General features: G+C 44.8%; 2 protein-coding genes across 8 annotated transcripts in view; both read right to left on the reverse strand.

Moving 5' to 3' along the window:
* The window catches only part of LOC309384280 (uncharacterized protein), a 38,839-nt gene extending 33,163 nt beyond the window's left edge, over nt 1–5,676 (reverse strand). For 3 of the 4 annotated variants that reach the window (XR_014174019.1, XM_081937593.1, XM_081937591.1), the window contains exon 1: nt 5,609–5,676. The gene's annotated coding sequence lies outside the window, so the exon portion shown is untranslated. Of the gene's footprint in view, nt 1–3,954; nt 4,009–5,608 lie in introns of those variants that run through there. The other variant, XM_081937592.1, reaches the window with a different exon arrangement.
* Nucleotides 5,677–15,135: 9,459 nt separating this feature from the next.
* The window catches only part of LOC309384267 (uncharacterized protein), a 69,723-nt gene continuing 61,841 nt past the window's right edge, over nt 15,136–23,017 (reverse strand). For all 4 annotated transcript variants that reach the window (XM_081937551.1, XM_081937552.1, XM_081937550.1 and 1 more), the window contains one exon: nt 15,136–18,285. In XM_081937551.1, the coding sequence (XP_081793677.1) occupies nt 15,463–17,001 (1,539 nt within the window). In that variant the 5' untranslated portion in view covers nt 17,002–18,285 and the 3' untranslated portion in view covers nt 15,136–15,462. The remainder of the gene's footprint in view (nt 18,286–23,017) is intronic.

Consider the following 23,017-nt stretch of genomic DNA (forward strand, 5'->3'; position numbering starts at 1 on the left):
GGATGCAAACTATTCAAAAGAAACAGAAAGAGGTGGAGTTGCATTATATATAAAAGATCACTACATCTCTACAGAAATACACAATCAAGGATAAAATCATCCTAAAATTTATATGGGTCAATATAAAAGGGGAAAAATGACATTGCTATAGGTGTATACTATAGACCACCCAACCAAGCAGAAATGAACTCTTTGCTAATCAATTAACAAATGTATGTAGGAAACATACCACAATAGTAATGGGAAACAAATTCTGCAGCAAGTGGGAAATCAAACAGATTCCTAACCAACTTAGCTGACAACTTTATTATCCAAAAGGTAGAGGAGGGATGTAGAAGAAAACCTATACTGGACCTAATTCTTACTAACAGAGAAGAAGTGATAGAAGGAGTTGAAGTTGTCAGAACCTTGGGCAAGAATGACCACATCTTACTGGAATTCAATATAATGCAAACACAAGCAATAGAATATAATCCAACCAGTGTCTTAAACATTAGAAGAGCTGACTTTAACAAACTCAGAGAGAGCCTAAGCAAAACTTCATACATAAAAACCCTACAGGGGAAAACAACTCAAGAAGCATGGGAAACACTGAAAAATATGATCATATAAGCCCAGTCAAACACAATACCACTAAAAAGGAAAAACAAGAAATGCAACAAGAAACCAGCATGGTTGCATAGAGATCTCTCTGATAAACTGAAAAACAAAAAGGATAAGTACAAAAAATGGAAAGAGGAACACATAACTAAGGCAGAATAGCAGCAGATAGCCTGAATCTGCAAAGATGAAATCAGGAAAGCAAAGGCTCACAATGAACAAAGAATTGCAACAAAAGTCAAAGATATAAAAAAAGTTTCAACATATATACATTTAAAAGAAAACAGTCAGTCCACTAAAGAGAGAAGATAGCAAGGAACTAACAGGCAGTAGTGAGAAAGCAGAGCTGCTTAACTCATTCTTTGCATCAGTCTTCACACAAAAGGAAACTATTGTCCAATCTACCAAAAACATAACTGTAAAATACATACTAGAAATAAAAATTAAAGCAAGAAAATGGTAAGAGAACACCTGTCTGACGATGAATATAAATCACTGGAACCTGATAGATTACATCCCAGAGTTCTGAAACAGCTGGCAAATGTTATCTCATAACTATTGTATCATATCTTTAAAAAATCTTGGAGCATTAGGGATTGGAAAAGAACTAATGTGGTTGCTATCTTCAGAAAAGGAAAAAAAAATGGACCCAAGAAACTACAGACCAATCAGCCTATCATCGATACCTGGGAAGATACTGCAAAAAATAATCAAAAAACAGACATGTGAACATCTAGAAACAAATAAAATTATAACTAAGAGCCAGCACAGGTTTGTTAAAAATAGATCATGCCAAACCAATCTTATTTCATTCTTTGACAAAGTGGGTAGATTAGTAGACCAGCAAAATGCTATGGATTTAGACTTCAGCAAGGCATTTGACAAAGTAGACCACAACCTACTTTTTGGTAAGCTAGATAAAAGTGGGATAGATAGCATCACCACCAGATGAATTCGTAACTGGCTGACAAACCATACTCAACATATAGTCCTTAATGGTATGAATTCACATGGAGGAAAGTAAGCAGTGGGGTACCACAAGGTTCTGTCTTAGGCCCAGGACTCTTCAATATCTTCATTAATGACTTAGATAAGGGTATAGAACAGGGGTGTCAAACTCAATTTCATTGAGGGTCACATCAGGGTTGTGTTTGACCTTGGGGGGCTGGGGTGGGCATGGCCAGCTTGACATCATTTCTGTTGGGGACCTGAATGCTCTGCCAGGGAAAATGGGCTCCTGAGCTCTGTTTTTGGCTGCGAATGCCTCCTACAACCCTTTGCTAAAACAGTGACCCTCCCGAGCTCCATTTTCACTGGCAGAGGCACCGTGGGCCAGTCCTTTGCTGTTTCCAAGGTGGCCCTGCGGGCCGGATCTGGCTCTCGGGCCTTGAGCTTGACACCCCTGGTATAGGAGAACTCATCAGATTTGCAGATGACACTAAAGTGAAATGACACTAAAATCTTGCTTCTCTCTATGTTAGATTTCATGTTGTTAGATAGGGCCCATTGTTCAAGTCTGTCAAGATCTTTTTGGATCCTAAGCTTCTCTTCTGGGGTGTTGGCTATTTCTGCCAGCTTACTGTCATCTGCAAATTTGATGAGTTCCCCTTCTATTCCCTCATCTAAGTCATGTATGAAGATACAGAAGAGTACTGGGCCTAAGACAGAACCCTATGGCATATCACCGCTTACCTCCTTTCATGTAGATGTAGTACCATTAAGGACTACTTGTTGAGTATGGTTTGTCAGCCAGTTAGAAATCCATTTGTTGGTGACACCGTCTTTCCCATATTTTTCTACCTTATCAAAAAGTTGTAGTCTAATTTATCATATGCCTTGCTGAAGTCTAAATATACTATGTCCACGGCATTTCTCTAGTCTACTAATTTAGTCACCTTGTCAAAGAATGAAATAAGAAGTTTGGCATGATCTGTTTTTAATAAATCCATGCTGGCTTTTAATTAAAACTTTTTTTTTTGTTTCTAGTTATTCACAGATCTGCTTTTTAATTATTTTTTCCGGTATCTTCCCAGGTATCGATGGTAGGCTGATTGGTCTGTAGTTTTGTAGCTTCCTGGGTCTTGTTTTTCTTTTTCTTTTTTTGAAGCTGGGAACGACATCAGCTCTTTTCTAATCCTCAAGTAATATCCCGGTGTACCCCAGGAGTTTTGAAAGATATGGAACAATGGTTCTGCGATAACATCTGCCAGCTCCCTCAGAACCTTGGTGTTCCGAGAATCAGGTCCTGGTGATTTATATTCACCAAATCAAATTTCAGATGACACCAAGCTGGCAGCAATATCCAACGCCCCAGAAGATAGGATCAAAATACAGAAGAATCTCAACAGACTTCAACACTGGGTCCTATTTATCAAAATGAAACTCAATGGAGAAAAAAACCACAATGTTTTACACTAAAGCAAGAAAAACCAAATGTACAGATACAGAGTAGATGGAACTTGGCAGTATCTATGAGAGGGAACATTGAATCCTAGTGGACAATCATTTAAATATGAGCCAGCAAGGTGTTGCAGTGGCCAAAAAAGCCAATCCAATCTTAGGCTGTAATAACAGAGGGATATAGTCAAGATCAAGTGAAGCATTAGTACCAATTTATATTGCTTTGGTAAGACCACACTTGGAGTACTGCAACCATGTATAAAAAGATGTTGAGACTCCATAAAGAGCCCATAGAAGAGTAGCAAGGATGATTAGGGGTCTGGAGGCTGAAACAAAGATTGGTTGCAGGAATTAGGTATGTCTAGTCTAGTGAAAAGAAGAACTGGAGGTGACATGATAGCATCTTCCAATACTTGAGGGGTTGCTACAAAGAAGGGTGGGGTCATCCTATTCTCCAAAGCACCTGAAGGTAGGACAAGAAACTGGATGGAGCAAGGAGATAAGCAGCCTACTACTAAGGAGAAATTTCCTGACCCCCCCCCCCAAATAATTAACCAATGGAAGAGCTTAGCCCTCAAAAATTGTGGGTGATCCATCACTGGTGGCTTTTAAATGACTGGACAGCCATTTGTCTGAAATGATATTGGGTCTCCCGCTTGATCAAAGCATAGGAATAGAAGACCTCCAAGGATCCTTCAAACTATGTTCCTCTGTTACACTCCTCTAGTGATGGAGCACCTACCACCTCTGGAGAATCAACCTTAGCTTAAAAGAAGCATTTTAAATCTTCCCACCAGAAGGAAAACTGCAGCCACCAGTTTCACAGCCTGCAGCACCAGTGGGATTAAATTCGGGGAGGGAAGGAACCTGCAGCAGCAGCAGCAGCAGCTGAGATGCTTCAGCCCAGTTGCTTCTCTGCTTCCAGGACTCTCCTCCCACCTGCCCTCCACTCACCTTCCAGCTGCTGCTTCGACCCTGGGAAGAGCACAAAAGCCGCTTGCACACCACTCTCCTCCCATGAGTCATCCAGAACAGGAAGCTCCTCTGCGCTTCTCATCTATTCCCATCCTTTCTAGCAATACAGGACTCGATGGTTTTAACTCCTTTATTATGTACTATATATTGTACTATATATTTTAAAGGCATAGATTTTGCTTACCTGATCGCCATCTCCAAGTAGGAGGCAGAAAAAATCGCTTGTCCTGTCTCTACTACCTAAGGCGTTTGCAAGACATGGCAGCACCATTCGGTGAGACGCTCCAGGGGAGCCAGCTTCACTTCTACTGACCAGGGCTGCATCCAAGAGCACCCAGCATTAAGCTTTATTCCTAAAGGAGGAAATTGGATATCTGCTAAATGTTAAATCCCATGTGTAAATTCTGTAAATTTATTTGTAGGGAAGTCTCCATTAGGTCACAGATAGAGGGAAAAAATGCAGCAGGGCCTAGAAAATGGGGGCTGAGGGGACAATTGCCAATGTATAGTAGAAGAAAGAACAGAACGAGTTGGAAGGGATCTTCTAGTCCAAACCCCTTCTTAGAGGTATCTCCATTGGGAGACAGAAAATAGCGCAGCAGAATGTACAGCTAGAGAGAAAGAACGTTGCTAGTAGAAAAAACACACAAATAGAGTTTCAGACACTGCTAGTAAAAAATAAGTAGCTTTACTACTGGCAGGAATAGCCAACGCTCCAGAAGATAGGCTTAAGATACAGAAGGATCTTGACAAACTTGAACATTGGGCACTATCTAATGAAATGAAATTCAATGGTGAAAAGAGTAAGGTTCTACATTTAGGCAACAAAAAAGAAATGCACAGGTACAATATAGGTGGTACCTTGCTCAATAGTAGTAATTGTGAGAGGGATCTTGGAGTCCTAGTGAACAACCATTTAAATATGAGCCAGCAGTGTGCAGCAGCTGCCAAAAAAGCCAACACAGTTCTAGGCTGCATCAACAGAGGGATAGAATCAAGATCACGTGAAGTGTTAATACCACTTTATAATGCCTTGGTAAGGCCACACTTGGAATACTGCATTCAGTTCTGGTCGCCATGATGTAAAAAAGATGTGGAGACTCTAGAAAGAGTGCAGAGAAGAGCAACAAAGATGATTAGGGGACTGGAGACTAAAACATATGAAGAACGGTTGCAGGAACTGGGTATGTCTAGCTTAAGAGAAAGAAGGACTAGGGGAGACATGATAGCATTGTTCCAATATCTCAGGGGTTGCCACAAAGAAGAGGGAATCAAACTATTCTCCAAGGCACCTGAGGGTAGAACAAGAAGCAATGGGTGGAAACTAATCAAGGAGAGAAGCAACTTAGAACTGAGGAGAAACTCCCTGACAGTTAGAACAATTAATCAGTGGAACAGCTTGCCTCCAGAAGTTGTGAATGCCCCAACACTGGAAGTCTTTAAGACGATGTTGGATAGCCATCTGTCTGAAATGGTATAGGGTTTCCTGCCTAGGCAGGGGGTTGGACTAGAAGACCTCCAAGGTCCCTTCCAACTCTACTATTGTATTATTGTATACTACTAGTAAGTGGTTCACAAGCAGTGATAGTAGATATATGTCCAAACACACTTCAAAGAACAAACAATTGCTTACAGTCGCAGTTCATGTTCCAGTCATCAAGCGAGCAAGTTGTTATTGAACATGGGACAAGCAGAGAGAGAGTGAGTGAGCTCTCCTGACTCCCTCTTATTGTAAAGTTAATTACAGCTGATAAGTACTTCCACCCATTTAAAGCAACAATGACCAACATCTTCTTTAAAACTTCTTTAAAACTTGGAGCATTCACAACTTCTGGAGTCAAGATGTTCCATTGATTAATTGTTCTAACGGTCAGGAAATGTCTCCTTAGTTCTAAGTTGCTTCTCTGCAAGATTTGAAGCAGCTGTTTTGCTTGTGAAAGTCTTCAGCTCCAAATATGGGCAGAAAATAGTGTCCACAAGCGCTCTGGTGACATACTAATTCAAGCAGTCCTCACTTATTGACCACAATTGAGACGGATACCTGGTCACTAAGCAGTCCGATCATGAGCATGTGGTCACACGAGACTGCACACTTACATCTGTTCCTCTGCAGTTGTTAAACAAAAAGCAGGCTTTCAAGAAGTGCTCTTGCTAAGCCTCTTCTGATAACACTGGCAGTCTGCATGGACTGCCATCCTGCTGCCAGGCACCTTTTCTTTCCCAACTGAATCCCAGGAGGCTTCCAAGGCCGCTCCCCTCGATATGCGCCGGGCAAGACCCCGAGAGAGGCGCTCTCTCTGGCTGCCCATTTCCCAGGGCCAGCCAACGGCCCTCATATAAAAGGCTCTTTTCTTTAATTTCTCAAAGCCCTTTCAGTCAGACTTGCTTTTCTTGGAAAGAGAGGTCCGCTGTTGTGGGTCAGCTTCCTCCTTCTGTAGCCTTTGCTTTCTGGAGACAAGCAAGTCCCCAGAGCACCACGAGCCTAAGATGCCCTGCACCTACGAATCAAATCGTTTCTAAGCACAGTTTCTAAGTGGTGTTATTGAGAAATAAGTTATCTGCAGAGAATCAGAAAAAACACATTACCCAAGAAAGCTCAGGATTCTTTTTTTTATTCCCAGTCATGTGTATTTAGAATCTGAGTTAAATGTCTAGACTGAGATTGATACATTCAGGAGATGCTAGCTTAGGTCACAGCAGGGACGTGCGGTCAGGGGAGGCAGGCGAGGCAGAGCCTCACCGCTCTCATCATAAAAAAAAAAAGGGAAAAGGCGCTGAGGAGCCTCGGGGAATGGGACTGCGCGAGCTGCGGTCCCCTTCATGTTGACTCAGGAAGGCAGGGAATGGGACCATGTGTGCAGGACAGAGGGAGGTGCAGGAAGGTCCTCTAGCCTCAGCCTCCCTCCTGCACACGTGGTCCCATTCCCCGCCTTCTGTCGGGTTTGGACTCCGGAGTTCATGTTCCAGGGCGAATGCGCATGCGCGAGCAACTCCCTTCCTCGCACTGAGCAACGGCAGGTTTACGGGAAGTTGCTCGCGAAAGCAGAAAGTGCGACGGACTTTTCGGACCCGTCGTCTACCGTTTCCCTGCCAGCTCGCTCGCGAAAGGACCCTGGAAACCGAGTGGTGGGTGGCGCCTTGTTAAGAATTCCCCGCCTTCCTGATGATGTCACCAGCCTCACCAGCCATAAACCCCACCGCACGTCACTGGGTCACAGGTAATAATCCATAAAATGTTGAGAAGGAATCTGTGCGTGTGCGTGTAAATAGGATTATTTGAAATACTATGTCTTTGGTGGAAATATTCAAATAAATACTATATCCTCAAGGAAGAAGAACGGATTTAGTTTTAAATTTCACACATGATGGTTTCTGTCCCAGCTTCAATTTCCTATCTATAAAATGGGACCAATATCTGTATTTTGCAAGGCGTTGCAGGTGATGGGAATGCACTCTCTCCACACTTGTGCACAAATGAACATCTGAGAAAATTCTAAGCGTCCTTTACATTTGGAGCTCTTTTTTCCTGAGCTGGACAGGAATGTGTTCACCTGAATGCAGGATACATTTCGGTTTGGAGAACAGTATCACCTCTATGTCCCAAAGGTGCTTTTTCAAGAGGCTTATGGTTTTTCTTTCAAGAAGTTTCACCTCTTGGATGAACCCAAGAGTGGAGCAACAGAAAACAAACAGAGACGCAAGAAGCAGCAAGAGGGGAAAGAAAAAGCCGGGAGAATTACTTAATCACCTGTCTAATAGCTGCTGTGGTTTTTTTTTCTTTCGCCTTGCCTAGCCATGCTTTTTTTCTCTGCCTCCCACATCCCCACCCTGCCGCCTCATGTCTACATAGGAGTTATAGAGGAGGAGGAGGATGGGTAAAAGCAACCCATTCCTTCAGCTGATCAGCCTCCAGGTTTCCAAGGACTAGGAGCCTCTGTGATGTCATGCTGACTCTGGAGTGCGGAGTTAGAAGCGAATTCAGAGATCAATTAGGTTCCACTCAAACTCCGCCTGGTGATGGATTAGCCATTTCTGCAGGATTTGCATAACCTGTCATTGTGTGTCGGCAATCCACCTCCCTTCTAACCTGGCTGTGCTCGATCCCAGAGTGAAAATGCCACTTGCAGGGTTGGGGGAACTGATGTTTTCCCCCCCCCATCTCCCCTTTTTTTTTGAAGACAGAAAAAAAGACGGAAATGAAAAGTTTGAGGAGTGATTTCTCTGACACCAAAAAGACAAATTGGGAAGTATAAGGGTTGGAGCTGGCGCAGAATGGAAGAATTCTACTTGATTGTGTAAGAAAAGACACAACTTCCATAAAAGAAAATCCCCCTCCCCATTAATAAAGGAAGAGAGAAGCTAAGGTTAAAGAACACACAAGCCACTAAAAGTAAAAAAACTACCACCTCCGTTTTGTTTCCTCTAAAGCAGCGATGGCGAACCTTTTTTTGGCTCACGTGCCACAAGTGGGGGGAGAACGGTGGGGTTGTGTGCGGGCATGCCGCACCCATAATGCAACGCGCGCCCCCCAGTGCGCATGCGCACACAATGCGCCCCCCCATTTTTACATGCTTTTTTCTCCCTCCCCAGGCACCAGAGGCTTTATAGGAGCCTGGGGAGGGCGAAAAGAGCCTCCCCCGCCCCCCCGGAGGCCCCCTGGAGGCTTCAGGGACCGTCCGGAGGCATCCCTGAAGCCTTCGGAACGCTTAAAACGACCCTCCGAGCAACCCGGAAGTCACTTCCGGTTTGCTCGGAGGGTGGTTTTAAGCGCTCCGAAGGCTTCAGGGATCGTCCGGATGGTCCCTGAACAGGCACGAGACATGCGTCTCCATCGCCCGGGTCCGGATCGCCTCCGCCGCGTGGCGGCTCGGGCCCGGCATCCTTGCGCCGCTCCGCACAGCCTCGGCGCGCTCCGCACAGCCTCGGCCGTGCCGCCCGCACCGCCTCCTCCTCCTCCTCTAGCTGCGCCACGCCAGGCAGGCCGCGAAGCCGCCTCAATCCCGGCCTCGGGTGGCCCCGCACCTCATCGTGCTCAGCCCCGCGGGCGGCTCCGTCCTCGGAGCTCGCCTGCTGCTGCCTTTCCCCTCCTTTGTCTCCTAGCTGGGGCAGCCCGCCGCCGAGTTGCGACTATTGCCACCACCGCCGCCGCTGCTGCCGCTGTTCACAGGACCAGCCTCTCGCCCTCTTCCTCCGGTCGGCAGGTTCCGACTCGTTCGCTGCCTGCCGGGCCCCGGTGCCGCGTTCGAGCCGGAGGGGGAAAGGAGGAGAAGGAGGAGGAGGCTGGGCTGGGCTTGGTTGGTCTGTGCCACCCACCCCCCGCGCCGCCTGCGCAATGGTACAATCCGGAACACTCTGAGCCGTTGCCTTGACAACAGAGCCCCCTTCGCTTTCCCCCTCCCCCTTTCCCTCCCTTTCAGCTTAACCCTTGCGACGCCTGCGCAAAGCCCCGAGGGGACGGATTCCTGTGCGGGACGCATGGCAGGAAGGCTATAGAGTTCCCCCTCCCTCCGCCGTCCAGACGATCGCTGAAGCCTTCAGAACGCTTAAAACGACCCTCCGAGCAACCCGGAAGTCACTTCCGGTTTGCTCGGAGGGTGGTTTTAAGCGCTCCGAAGGCGTCAGGGAAGCCTCCGGATGGTCCCTGAAGCCTCCAGGGGGGGCAGGGGAGGCTCTTTTCGCCCTCCCCAGGCTCCTATAAAGCCTCTGGAGCCTGAAGAAGGCGAAAAATAGCTTTTTAAAAGGTGCACACTGGCCAACTGACAGGGCAGCGCCTCGCGTGCCCTGACAAATGGTTCCGCGTGCCACTTGTGGCACACGTGCCATAGGTTCGCCATCACGGTCCTAGGATTTGCTCATGATTCCTAACACTGCCAATAGGATACATTTCTTGCACATGAACAGGAAGATCCAGTTCAAAGCTCCACTGCATCTGATCAGCAACCCAGAATCACATGTTCTTCTTGGTTCTGCTTCACCATTAAACCATCCTTCCAAGCAGCCTCCATGTTTCCAGTATCTTTCTCCCCACTTGGAACTGAAACCAGATGGACATTTCTTCCTACAGAAGGGAAGCCATTCCCAAAGAATCCACCTTCACTTGGAAGATACTTTTCCAATCTTCCCACCAGAAGGAAAATTGCAGCCACCAGTTTCACAGCGTGCAGCACCAGTGACCTGAGATGCTTCAGCCCAGGTGCTTCTCTGCTTCCAGGCCGTGGAGGAAACCGACTTGCTCCCGGACTCCCTCCCACCTGCCCTCAACTCGCCTTCCAGCCGCTGCTTCGACTATGGGAAGAGTAAAAAAGCCGCTCTGCCCACCCCCATCCTCCCATGAGCAATCCAGAAGAGGAAGTTCCTCTGTGCTTCTTCTCTTTTGCTTCTCTTTGCTTCTTCCATCCTTTCTAGCAAATGGTTTTAAAACCACTCAATGGTTTTAACTCTTTAAAATCAACCACAGTAGCTGTCCAAGTGAACTTTTCCTTCCCACTGACTTCCAGCTATTTCCCTCTTTTTGCATCTTAATGCTGCTTGTGATTCTCAATTGTGATTGTGCTTGTGATCCTCAATTCTCAGTTCACTGTGGAGAACACAGTGCTCTCTCTGGCATTCTTTTGTTTGGAAGATTCACATAAAAGGGTTACTTTAATTATGGTTTATAAAATGGCTACACAACATTTGAAAAAATACAAGAGCAAAAAGCATGTATATTACAATAGAACATGTCAAAGATGCCAAAATAATTTAACCTCTTACATTGATTATTCATTTTCAGTAGACATGGCTAGTGTGATCCATGTTCAAATACCCATTCAATTGGGAAATTTACTTACTGACTTGGATCAATTACAAATTCATAGAACTGCAGAGAGTTAAATATATCTGTAAGGGCTGGGGACTGATCATACATACGTATATGGGCACCCTCACACTTTTTGATCTAAATGTAGAGCAACAGGGTTGGTGGGTGGGAGGATTAACTGGTGAAATGATCCCAAAAGCCTTGGTGAGATTTAAAGGACCATGCTTGCCCATGGAAGTCCACCACTCCAAAGAAGAAATAGGCAAGAAGTACTGTCCACAACCACACGGATGACAACCCAATTCAGGTACTCCTCACTTATCAACAGCCATTGGGATTAGCAAGTTCCAATCCTAAATGGCGTGGTCATTAATTATGACATCACATAACTATCCCAACTTACAACATCTGTTCTGGCTGTGGTCGTTAAGTGAATCACCGTGGTCTGCTCAGTACAATGTAATATGACTGTGACTTGCAGCTTCCTGTCATTTTCATTTTGTGTGTTAGAAATCAGTTGTGAAGGTTCCGAATGCTGAGCCCATGACTGTGGGACACCACAACCGTAAGTGCAAGCTAGTGTCATCCCCACATAACTGTGATAGCCACAACTTTGAGGAACACTTTAAAGTCTTCTTTTTAAGCACCACTGTAGCTTTGAAGACTGAGTGGTAAGTAATAAAAGTAGGTCTACCTATCAAACAGAACATCACAAATGCACTCAAGAAGGACTTTTTTTTTTTAAGTTGTGGGTTAAGCAGTTGTGCCACGTTAATCCATGGATGACATACCATCAAGAAATCCTGTGTTTGTTTGCTAGATATGGAAGTATTCACAAAATTCCTGAAGACAGCACTGGCAGATCAGTTCCAAAATTGTTGCCAAGAAAAGAACATGCCCATAAAATTACAAAGACTCAACCCTAACACGGAGGAGACTAAAAAAAAAAAAATCTCCCAACACATAGAAAAATGCAGGGACCAGTTTTAAAGCATGTGCCACCAGTAGAATACAATCTGAGGAGGGAAGGAATATGTAGCAGCTGACATGTTTCAGCCTCGTTGCTTCTCTGCTTTACACCTGGGGTAAGCCAAACATCCAGTGGTGAAATTCAATTTTTTCCCTACTGGTTCTCTGGGTGTGGCTTGGTGGGCATGGCTTGGTGGGGACTCCAGAGTAAGGCCATAGCCGGGGAATGGTGCATTCCGCAACCTGGTCGAGGTGGGCAGTGGCTTTGGGGCCTCGGGGAATGACTTGTTCCTAGGCCCCGGGCCCTGACCCAAGGTGAAGGTTGAGTGGGCAGCATGCATTGCTTACCTTTGGTGAGCTGAGTGGGTGAGGTGACTGGCGAGACGATTAGTTGGGCCGCGTGGCAAAGGCAACATATATAGAAGGCAACGCATATAAGGTGGACAGGGTGAGCAGCCAGAAGGGGCGAGTGGCCAGAAGAGGTGAGCAATGAGCAGCCAGAAAAGGCAAGTGAGTGGCCAGAAGGGGTGAGAGGCAAGCGAGTGGATGTCAGCATGGGCGGGGCCAACCAGGGTGGTTTTTACCAGTTCAGCGAACTGATTCAAATTGTCACAACCAGTTTACCCAAACCAATCTGAACCGGTTGAATTTCATCTCTGCAAACATCAGTACTTGCTTCTGCACTCTCCTTCACCTTTCAGCTGCTGCTTCCACCCTGGGAAGACCAGGAGGCCTAACTACCTACCTCAATGAAGCTGCGAGGCTTGATTCCCCATCCCCCTGCCTATGACAACTCGAGAGCAGGTCAGGAGTGCTTTGCAAGTTGGCATTCAGCTTCCCTCACTTCCCGAAGGCAAATTCATCTTGAGGCTTTTCAAAACATCATGGGGACCTCAACTTTCACGATGTCTGTTGACTCTGATTCATAATTTGGAGAGTCATCAGGGAAGTCAGACAGATCCTCTGTAATGGTATGATTTTCCAAATCCTACAAAGCCACTGGCATAACCAATTGGCTGCTTTAGGGGTTGTAAAGTTAAAAGGAAAACTATAGTTTAGTTCTAACTTTCTTCTCTCAGACTGGCAGCGATGGAGAAGACCAGGGGTGAAATTCAGTCGGTTCGGACCAGTTCAGGTGAACTGGATGTTAATTTTACGTCCGGTTCAGCGAACTGGTAGTTCCAACGATTGTCTCGCCCCACCCTCCCCTCCCCCGAGTCCCAACACGACCCATTTTGGATCCCAGTTAAGTGCAGGGGTCCCTTGGAGCCCAAAGAGGTGGAAAATGGGCTTATTTCCAGCCTCCAGAGCCTGTGGAGGTGGGAAATGGGCCTCCCAGAGGAATAAATATTCAATTAGAAAAAAATGTGAAATATCTAGGAGTCTACTTAACCACAAGGTGCATAACAATTAAGGAGGATAACTATATCAAACTATTAAACCAAATAAAGGTAAACCTGGAGTGATGGAAGAACCTGCAACTTTCCTTAATGGACAGAATAGTGACAATAAAAATGAACATTCTGCCAAATATACTTTTCATATTTCAAAACATCCCTATAAAATTAGAGAAAGAATATTTTGGAAAGCCGGATAACATAATGTCGAAATTTATATGGCAAGGAAAGAAACCAAGAATCAAAATGAAATTATTGCAAACATCAAAAGACAGAGGAGGGTTTGGTTTGCCAGATTGGGAACTGTATTATCAAGCTGCAACAATTACCTGGGTTAAAGAATGAATAATGTTATGGAATAAGAGGTTATTAACACTAGAGGGCCATGATATCCAATCAGGGTGGCATGGTATGGAAAACACACAGCACATCAATACTTCCAAAGGCACTAGAGAAGACATGCTCTATTGGTGGTATGGAACAAAAGTAAACATCAGAATTACATCGATATATGCCGTCGATATAGTTTACTTGGACTTCAGTAAGGCTTTTGAAAAGGTAGACCATAACCTACTACTAGATAAAGTAGAAGAATGTGGGTTAGACAGCATCACCACCAGATGGATTCGTAACTGGCTGATCAACCGCACTCAACGTGTAGTCCTCAATGGAACTGCATCTACATGGAGGGAAGTATGCAGTGGAGTACCCCAAGGCTCTGTTTTAGGCCCAGTACTCTTCAACATCTTCATCAATGATTTGGATGAGGGAATAAATGGGGAACTCATCAAATTTGCAGATGACACCAAACTGGCAGGAATAACCAACACTCCAGAAGATAGGCTTAAGATACAGAAGGATCTTGACAAACTTGAACATTGGGCACTATCTAATAAAATGAAATTCAATGGTGAAAAGAGTAAGGTTCTACAATTAGGCAACAAAAACGGAATGCACAGGTACAGTATAGATAATACCTTGTTCAGTAGTAGTAACTGTGAAAGGGATCTTGGAGTCCTACTGGACAACCATTTAAATATGAGCCAGCAGTGTGCAGCAGCTGCCAAAAAAGCCAACACAGTCCTAGGCTGCATCAACAAAGGGATAGAATCAAGATCACGTGAAGTGTTAATACCACTTTATAATGCCTTGGTAAGGCCACACTTGGAATACTGCATTCAGTTCTGGTCGTCACGATGTAAAAAAGATGTGGAGACTCTAGAAAGAGTGCAGAGAAGAGCAACAAAGAGGATTAGGGGACTGGAACTCTTTCTGGATCAAAGTGATATTAGCCATGAAGATGCTGGTGTCTTCACTTCTCTTAGAACTGCATTATATACATCAAATAATATCTGTCCTAGTGTATTTTATAATTCGTTGTAGACTTCTGTTGGAAACCAATCAGGAGCTGGTGTTTTATTATTGTTTTTTTTTATTTCTGCTATTAGTTCTGGCATCTTTATTTCTTCGTTTAGCATATCTAGCAACGCTAGGGTGTATTTTCCCTAGCAGTTGGGGCAATTTTAATTGCACCGTGACCAGATTGATAATCTTCACTATGGGGAATGGAACATAGGACAATAGCTAACAAAATAAAATTCAATGGTGAAAAATGTAAAGTTCTACATTTAGGCAAGAAAAACAAAATGCATAGGTACAGTATATGTGGCACCTTGCCCAATAGTAGTAACTGTGAGGGGGATCTTGTAGTCCTAGCGGATAATCATTTAAATACCAAAAAAAGCCAACACAGTTCTAGGCTGCATAAACAGAGGGATAGAATCAAGATCACATGAAGTGTTAATACCACTTTATAATGCCTTGGTAAGGCCACACTTGGAATACTGCATTCAGTTTTGGTCACCATGATGTAGAAAAGATGTGGAGACTCTAGAAAGAGTGCAGAGAAGAGCAACAAAGATGATTAGGGGACTGGAGACTAAAATATATGAAGAACGGTTGCAGGAACTGGGTATGTCTAGTTTAATAGAAAGAAGGACTAAGGGAGACATGATAGCAGTGTTCCAATATCTCAGGAGTTGCCACAAAGAGGGAGTCAAACTATTTTTCAAGGCACCTGAGGGTAGAACAAGAAGCAATGGGTGGAAACTAATCAAGGAGAGAAGCAACTTAGAACTGAGGAGAAATTTCCTGACAGTAAGAACAATTGATCAGTGGAACAGCTTGCCTCCAGAAATTGTGAATGCTCCAACACTGGACATTTTTAAGAAGATGTTAGATATCCATTTGTCTGAAATGTAGGGTTTCCTGCCTAAGCAGGGGGTTGGACTAGAAGTCCTCCAAGGTCTAGTCTAGTTTACTCTATTCTTTCTCTCTTCTGTGAATATTCTGGTGATACGCGAGGTGGGAATTTCGACTGAAACTTTTTCCACAGTCAAGACATTCAAAAGGTTTCTCTCCTGTGTGAATGTTCTGGTGGTTGATGAGGTGGGAATTTTGACTGAAACCTTTCCCACAATCAGGACATTCAAAGGGTTTGTCTCCTGTGTGAGTCCTCTGGTGTCTCACGAGATGGGAATTCTGAGTGAAACCTTTTCCACAGTCAGGACATTCAAAGGGTTTGTCTCCTGTGTGAGTCCTCTGGTGTCTGGTGAGGTAGAAATTTTTAATGAAACTTTCCCCACAATCTGGACATTCAAAAGGTTTCTCTCCTGTGTGAGTCCTCTGGTGGTTCATGAGGTAAGAATTTTGACTGAAACTTTTCCCACAATCTGAACATTCAAAGGGTTTCTCTCCTGTGTGAGTCCTCTGGTGTATTACAAGATAGGAATCCTCACTGAAACATTTCCCACAATCGGGACATTCAAAGGGTTTCTCTCCTGTGTGGGTCCTCTGGTGTCTCATGAGGTGGGAATTTGTAATGAAACTTTTCCCACAATCGTGACATTGAAAGGGTTTCTCTCCTGTGTGAGTCCTTTGGTGTCTCACAAGGTGGGAATTCTGACTAAAACCTTTTCCACAGTTAGAACATTCAAAAGGTTTCTCTCCTGTATGAGTCCTCTGGTGGTTCATGAGGTGGGAATTCTGACTAAAACCTTTTCCACAATCAGGACATTCAAAAGGTTTCTCTCCTGTGTGGATTCTCCGGTGGTTCATGAGGTGCGAATTCTGACTAAAACCTTTTCCACAGTCAAGACATTCAAAGCGTTTCTCTCCTGTGTGAGTCCTCTGGTGTCTCATGAGTTCACAATTCTGATTGAAACCTTTTCCACAAACAAGACATTCAAAGCGTTTCTCTCCTGTGTGAGTACTCTGGTGTCTCATGAGGTGGGAATTTCTAATGAAACTATCCCCACAATCTGGACATTCAAAGGGTTTCTCTCCTGTGTGAGTCCTATGGTGGTTCATGAGTTGGGAATTTTGACTGTAAGTTTTCCCACAATCAGGACATTCAAAGGGTTTTTCTCCTGTGTGAGTACTCTGGTGTGCCACCAGGCTGAAATTATCTCTAAAACCTTTCCCACAGATAGGGCATTCAAAGGGTTTCTCTCCTGTGTGAGTCCTCTGGTGTCTCGTGAGGTGGGAATTTGTAATGAAACATTTCCTACAATCAGGACATTCAAAGGGTTTCTCTCCTGTATGAATCCTCTGGTGTCTCACCAGCATGGAATTATGACTAAAACTTTTCCCACAGATACGACATTCAAAGGGTTTCTCTCCTTTGTGAATCCTCTGGTGTATGATGAAGTGAGAATTTCTAATGAAACCTTTCCCACAAACTCGACATTCATAGGGTTTCTCCATGGAGTAAATCCTTCGATGTATTACCAGGCTGGGATTATGACTGGAACTTCTCCCACAATCAGGATATTGAAAGTGTTTTTCTCCTTTGGGATTCATCTAGTGCAGGGCTGTCAAACTTGCAGCCTGCAGGCTGGATGCATCACACACTGGCCATTCCCATGCTCACTTTAGCAAAGGGGAAAAGTCACGATACATCACAGCATTGTCACACCTGTGACAATGCAGGTGTGACAACCTTGCTCTAGTGTATCAACAAGTTGGAATTACTATTGAAACTTTCCCCACAAACAGGACATTCAAAGCATTTTTTTCATATGTGAGTCCTCTGGTGTATCACGAGGCTGGAATTCTGACTGAAACTTTTCCCACCGAAAGGACATTTGAATGATTTTTTTCCCTGTGTCAATTCTCTGGTGTCTGAGATGGAAATTTCTAATGAAGCTTTTCTCTCAATCTAGACTCTCATACAGTTTCTCCCGGGAGTCAATCCACTGATGTATTATCAGAATAGAATTGAGACTGATTATTTTCCACAGTCAGCACATTCAAAGGGTTTCACTCCTGTATGTGTCTTGGGTACATCACCAGACTTGAGTTCTCACTGAAACTTTTCTCACAGAAAGGATATTCAAATGTTTTTTTTTCTGTGTCTGAGTCCTTTAGTGTCTCATGACCTGGGAATTTCTAATGAAACTTTCACACAATCAGCAGAATCATACGTTTTCTACCTGTGGCGAGTCCTCTGATGTATCATCATGTTGCCGTTCTCACTATAACATTTACTGAATTGGGAGCACTTTTATGGCTTCCCTCTTGTGTGGTTGCTTCCATGAACCACAAGGGAGCTGTTGTGACCAAAGCTTTTGCCACATTCAGGTAATTAGTATGGAATTTCTCCTTTCCTGCTCCTGTAGTGCATAATCAGCTGCGATTTGCAATCTGTGCTTTTCCCACAATAGGCAAATCTATGGAGCTTTTGCACAGCTGATATTCTTGAGGAGGTCAAAATATGGACAATGACTTGTTTAGTGGTGCTTTCATTCAAGCCGTTTCTTCCTGACAGGCCTGCATTCCTGTCTGATCTACATGACTTTACTATTGACCCTTTCCTCCCCACTTCCCTTTTTTGCTGATTGAAAAATAATCTCCTTTGACTTTTCATGTAATGTATCCTTGAGTTCTGCATAATCTGCTTATTCCACCTTGAAATCTTTCTTCATTTTCTTTCTTTTGTCTAACAGCTGCTGGAGGAGGAGGAGAATTGTGTGGTTTTCTGAAGGAAATAGAAAATATTTTTATTTCTGGCTCGATTTTCTTCCCTTTGCAACGTTGCTTGTTATTTACAGTTGTTCCGAGTTCTCTTATGGTCATTCTCTTTGTCTGTAAGATTCAAAGAAAAATGGAACTTTGTTTATGAAATGGTTAGAGATTATGTGAAAAAGAAAAAAGCATATTACAATGAAAAAGCAAACATGCCCCAATGCTAGAATAGTCTCTTATCATATTTATGATTCATTTGACACACGGAAGACTACTGAGATCCATGTTCAAATATGCATTCAATCAAATTCAATTGTTTAGTTGAGTCAATCACAAATTCTTAGCAATGCAAAGTGTTATTATCAAATATATATGAAAGTGCTAGGGATAGGTTATGTAACTGCAAATATATGCATAGAGAGAAATACAGATACACCCACCTACACATGTATATATCTTCTACACCTAATACATCTTATACATCTAATACATCTTATACACCTAATCTTGCGAAGCTTCTTCTCCAATAATATTGTATTGCTAACTAGGGCATACAAAACCTTTGCTAGACCAACTCTCAAATACAGTTCATCTGCCTGGAATCCGCACTGTATATTGGATATTAATACAATTGAGGGAGTCCAGAGGTACTTCACAAGAAGAGTACTCCATTCTCCTACTCACAACAGAATACCCTATGCCACTAGGCTTGAAATGTTGGCCTTGGAAAACCTAGAACTACGCTGCCTACGGACTGACCAAAGCACTGTACACAAAATTATCCGCTACTATGTCCTACCTGTCAAGGACTACTTTAGCTTCAACCACAATAATACATGAGCAAACAATAGATATAAACTCAAGGTAAACCGCTCCGAACTCGATTGCAGAAAACACGACTTCAGCAACAGAGTGGTCAATTACCTGGAATGCACTACCTGACTCTGTTGTTACATCCCCAAACCCCCAAAATTTTAACGTAAGACTGTCTACTGTTGACTCACCCCATTCCTAAGAGGTCTGTAAGGGGCATGCATAAGCGCACCAGCGTGCCTACCGTCACTGTCCTACTGTCTCCATTTATTCATACCCATTTACTGTGTTCATATTTATGTTATGCCCGTTATCTTTTACATGTTTGACAGACTAAACTAAACTAAATAAAATCTATGTCTTTCAAGCCTGACAAAATGTCCCAAAATGGTTAGAGTCAAACCTTCTGACCTACATTTAGAGATGTGGGGGCTTTAACTGATGAAATGATGCTATAAGCTTCTGCAAGATTTGAAGCATCACTTTTACTCATGGAAGTCCTCAGCTGCAAATAACAGCAGAAAATACTGTCCAGAACCCTTCTGGTGACATCCCCATTCAAGTAGTCCTCACTTAACTGACTACAATTGGAACTGATATTTGCATCACTAAGCAGCTCAATCATTAAGTATGATGTCACATGACAGTGCCAATTTACATCTGTTCCTCTGTAGTTGTTAAGCTAATTACTGTGGGTTGTTAAAGGCAATTTCATATAACCGTGACTTGCAATTTCCTGCCAGTATACCCAATAATTTTTCTTGTCAGAAGCTAGCTGGGAAGGTCACAAATGGGGATCATGAGTGTGGGATGCTGCGGCCATCATATATGTGCAACTATTGGCAAAACCTGAGTTGGTGCAACTCCTTTTCCTGCACCTTCAAAACCACAGTCAGTGCTGAAGTGTGGTCACTGAACAAGTGCTAGGATTACTACAAATTTTGTGATACAGAAGATACAGAAGGATCTTGACAGACTTGAACATTGGGCACTTTCTAACAAAATGAGATTCAATGGTGAAGAAAGTAAGATTCTACATTTAGGCAAGAAAAACGAAATGCACAGGTACAGTATAGGTCAGTGATGGCGAACCTATGGCACGCGTGCCACAAGTGGCACGCGGAGCCATTTGTCAGGGCACGCAAGGTGCTGCCCTGTCAGCTGGCCAGCGTGCATGCGCGCGCTGGCCAGCTAAGTTCACCTTTTTAAAAGCTATTTTTCGCCTTCCCCAGGCTCCAGAGGCTTTATAGGAACCTGGGGAGGGCAAAAAGAGCCTCCCCGCCCCCCCTGGAGGCTTCAGGGACCGTCCGGAGGCTTCCCTGAAGCCTTCGGAATGCTTAAAACCACCCTCTGAGCAAATCGGAAGTGACTTCCGGGTTGCTCGGAGGGTCGTTTTAAGCATTCCGAAGGCTTCAGGGACCGTCCGGAAGCTTCCCTGACGCCTTCGGAGCGCTTAAAATAACCCTCCGAGCAACCCGGAAGTCACTTCCGGTTTGCTCGGAGGGTGGTTTTAAGCGTTCCAAAGGCTTCAGGGACCGTCCGGAGGCTTCCCTGATGCCTTCGGAGCGCGTAAAACGACCCTCCGAGCAACCCGGAAATCACTTCTGGTTTGCTCGGAGGGTGGTTTTAAGCGCTCCGAAGGCTTCAGGGAAGCCTCCGGACAGTCCCTGAAGCCTCCGGAGGGCCTCCGGGGGGGCGGGGGAGGCTCTTTTCGCCCTCCCCAGGCTCCTATAAAGCCTCTGGAGCCTGGGGAGGGCGAAAAAAGCATGTAAAAATGGGGGGTGTCGCGCGTTGTGCGTGCATGCACACTGGGGGTGTCGCGTGTTGCATTATGGGTGCGGCACGCCTGTACACAATCCCCCTGCGCTCCCCCCCTTGTGGCACGCGAGCCAAAAAAGGTTCGCCATCGCTGGTATAGGTGGTACCTTGCTCAATAGTAGCAACTATGAGAGGGATCTTGGAGTCCTAGCGGACAACCATTTAAATATGAGCCAGCAGTGTGCAGCAGCTGCCAAAAAAGCCAACACAGTTCTAGGCTGCATCAACAGAGGGATAGAATCAAGATCACGTGAAGTGTTAATACCACTTTATAAGGCCTTGGTAAGGCCACACTTGGAATACTGCATTCAGTTCTGGTCGCCACGATGTAAAAAAGATGTGGAGACTCTAGACAGAGTGCAGGTATGGGACACAGGCCCTCACCTCCTGTAGAATTTGCTATTCTGACCAAGCATCCTGTGGGATGTCAATTGCTAAACTTGTCTCTGTCTCACAGTTCTGGTTCTCACATCACTTAGTGACGATAGCGGACTCCATTTTGCTCACTTGGCTCAAATCTCTGGATGGTGCCACTCCCCCCTGTGGAGAAAGGCCAGAAGGAAATCTCAGAAGAGCCCGCACTTGCAGTACTATCCCCCGAAAGGGCTGTTGGAGTCCGAGTTCTCTTGGCCCTCTTGGTATGGCCACTGGTCCACACTGGTCCCTCACTCAGGCACCTCTACTGGCCTGGTTCATGTAGTGGAGTGGTGGTCAGTCTCTATTCAGTAGGCAGGTCACGTGGTGGGGTGATGATCAGTCTTTTCTCAGCAGCTGAGTCACATGATGAGATGGTACTCATGTGGCTGGTCGCCCCACTCTCTCTCCCTCCCTCTCCCTCCCCCCTCTCTATCTTGAATGACCTGCTGGACTTTCCTTCCACTGCCTCCCCTCCTTCGTGGATTCCTCAGTTTGTCGCACAGAAGTCTTTCCTCTCCTATCCCCTTCTCTCCCTCAGGCTTGCCCCACAGAAACCTTTCCTATCCTCCCTATTGCTTACCTTCCCGCTTTTTTCCCAGCCAACCCTCCCTCCTTCTCTTGCACTCCCTTCCTGTCTCCTTCCCTTCCAGCCAAAACCTTTTCTCCCCATCCCCATCCACACACAGATGGATAGGATAGGAAATACCACACTTATTGGCAAGAAATAAAAAGAAACAGACATTGAACAATACTGGAGGAGTTGACATAAAGAAGAGGGCGTCAACTTCATCTCCAAAGGACCAGAAAGCAAAACAAGAAGCAATGGATGGAACTAATCAAGGAGAGAAGCAACCTCGAACTTCCTATTAGGAGAAACTTCCTAACAATGAGAACAATTAACCAGTGGAACAGCTTATCTTCAGGAGTTGTAGGTGCTTCATCACTGGTGGCTTTTAGAAAGAGACTGCACAGCCATTGTCTGAAATGAGCAGGGGATTGGGACAGAAGTTTCAACTCATTCCAGTGATGGGAGCACCCACAACCTCTGGAGGGAAGCCATTCCCGAAGAACCCACCTTCACTTGAAACAGAGTTTTCCAATCTTCCCACCAGAAGGAAAATTGCAGCCACCAGTTTCACAGCCTGCAGCACCAGTGGGCTTAAATTCGGGGAGGGAAGGAACCTGCAGCAGCAGCAGCTGAGATGCTTCAGCCCAGTTGCTTCTCTGCTTCCAGGACTCTCCTCCCACCTGCCCTCCACTCACCTTCCAGCTGCTGCTTCGACCACGGGAAGAGCACAAAAGCCGCTCTGCACACCAATCTCCACCCATGAGTGATCCGGAACAGGAAGTTCCTCTGTGCTTCTCTCCTCCCATCCTTTCTAGCAATACAGGACTCGATGGTTTTAACTCCTTAAGCGCAACCACAGAGTCCGTCTTCTGTAATGTCAGCTTTCTAGGCACAGATGTTGTCCCCCTGACGTCCATACCCGGATCGGAAGCGCTCTACTTAAGGCGTCTGCAGCATGTTTTTACTAATTAAATGCTATCAAGTCGTTTTTGACTTCTAGCAACCGACCTTTGCAAGTGAGCCAAGTGAAATAGTGAAATGTGATGCTACTTAAACTTACTAAGATTTAGCTATATGCTGAGCTCTAAAAGTTAATGACTTCTTTTTTACACAATTACAGAATACGTTTTCTTGGGGGTGTCTCTCAGTGGTGATCAAAGCCTCTCTACACGCCACGTCTTTATGACTTATTTAATGTGGCTCTCAAGGATTTAGGACATGGCAACACCACCATCA

This window comes from Natrix helvetica (genome assembly GCF_964273705.1).
Source record: "Natrix helvetica genome assembly, chromosome: 1".
NCBI lineage: Eukaryota > Metazoa > Chordata > Lepidosauria > Squamata > Natricidae > Natrix > Natrix helvetica.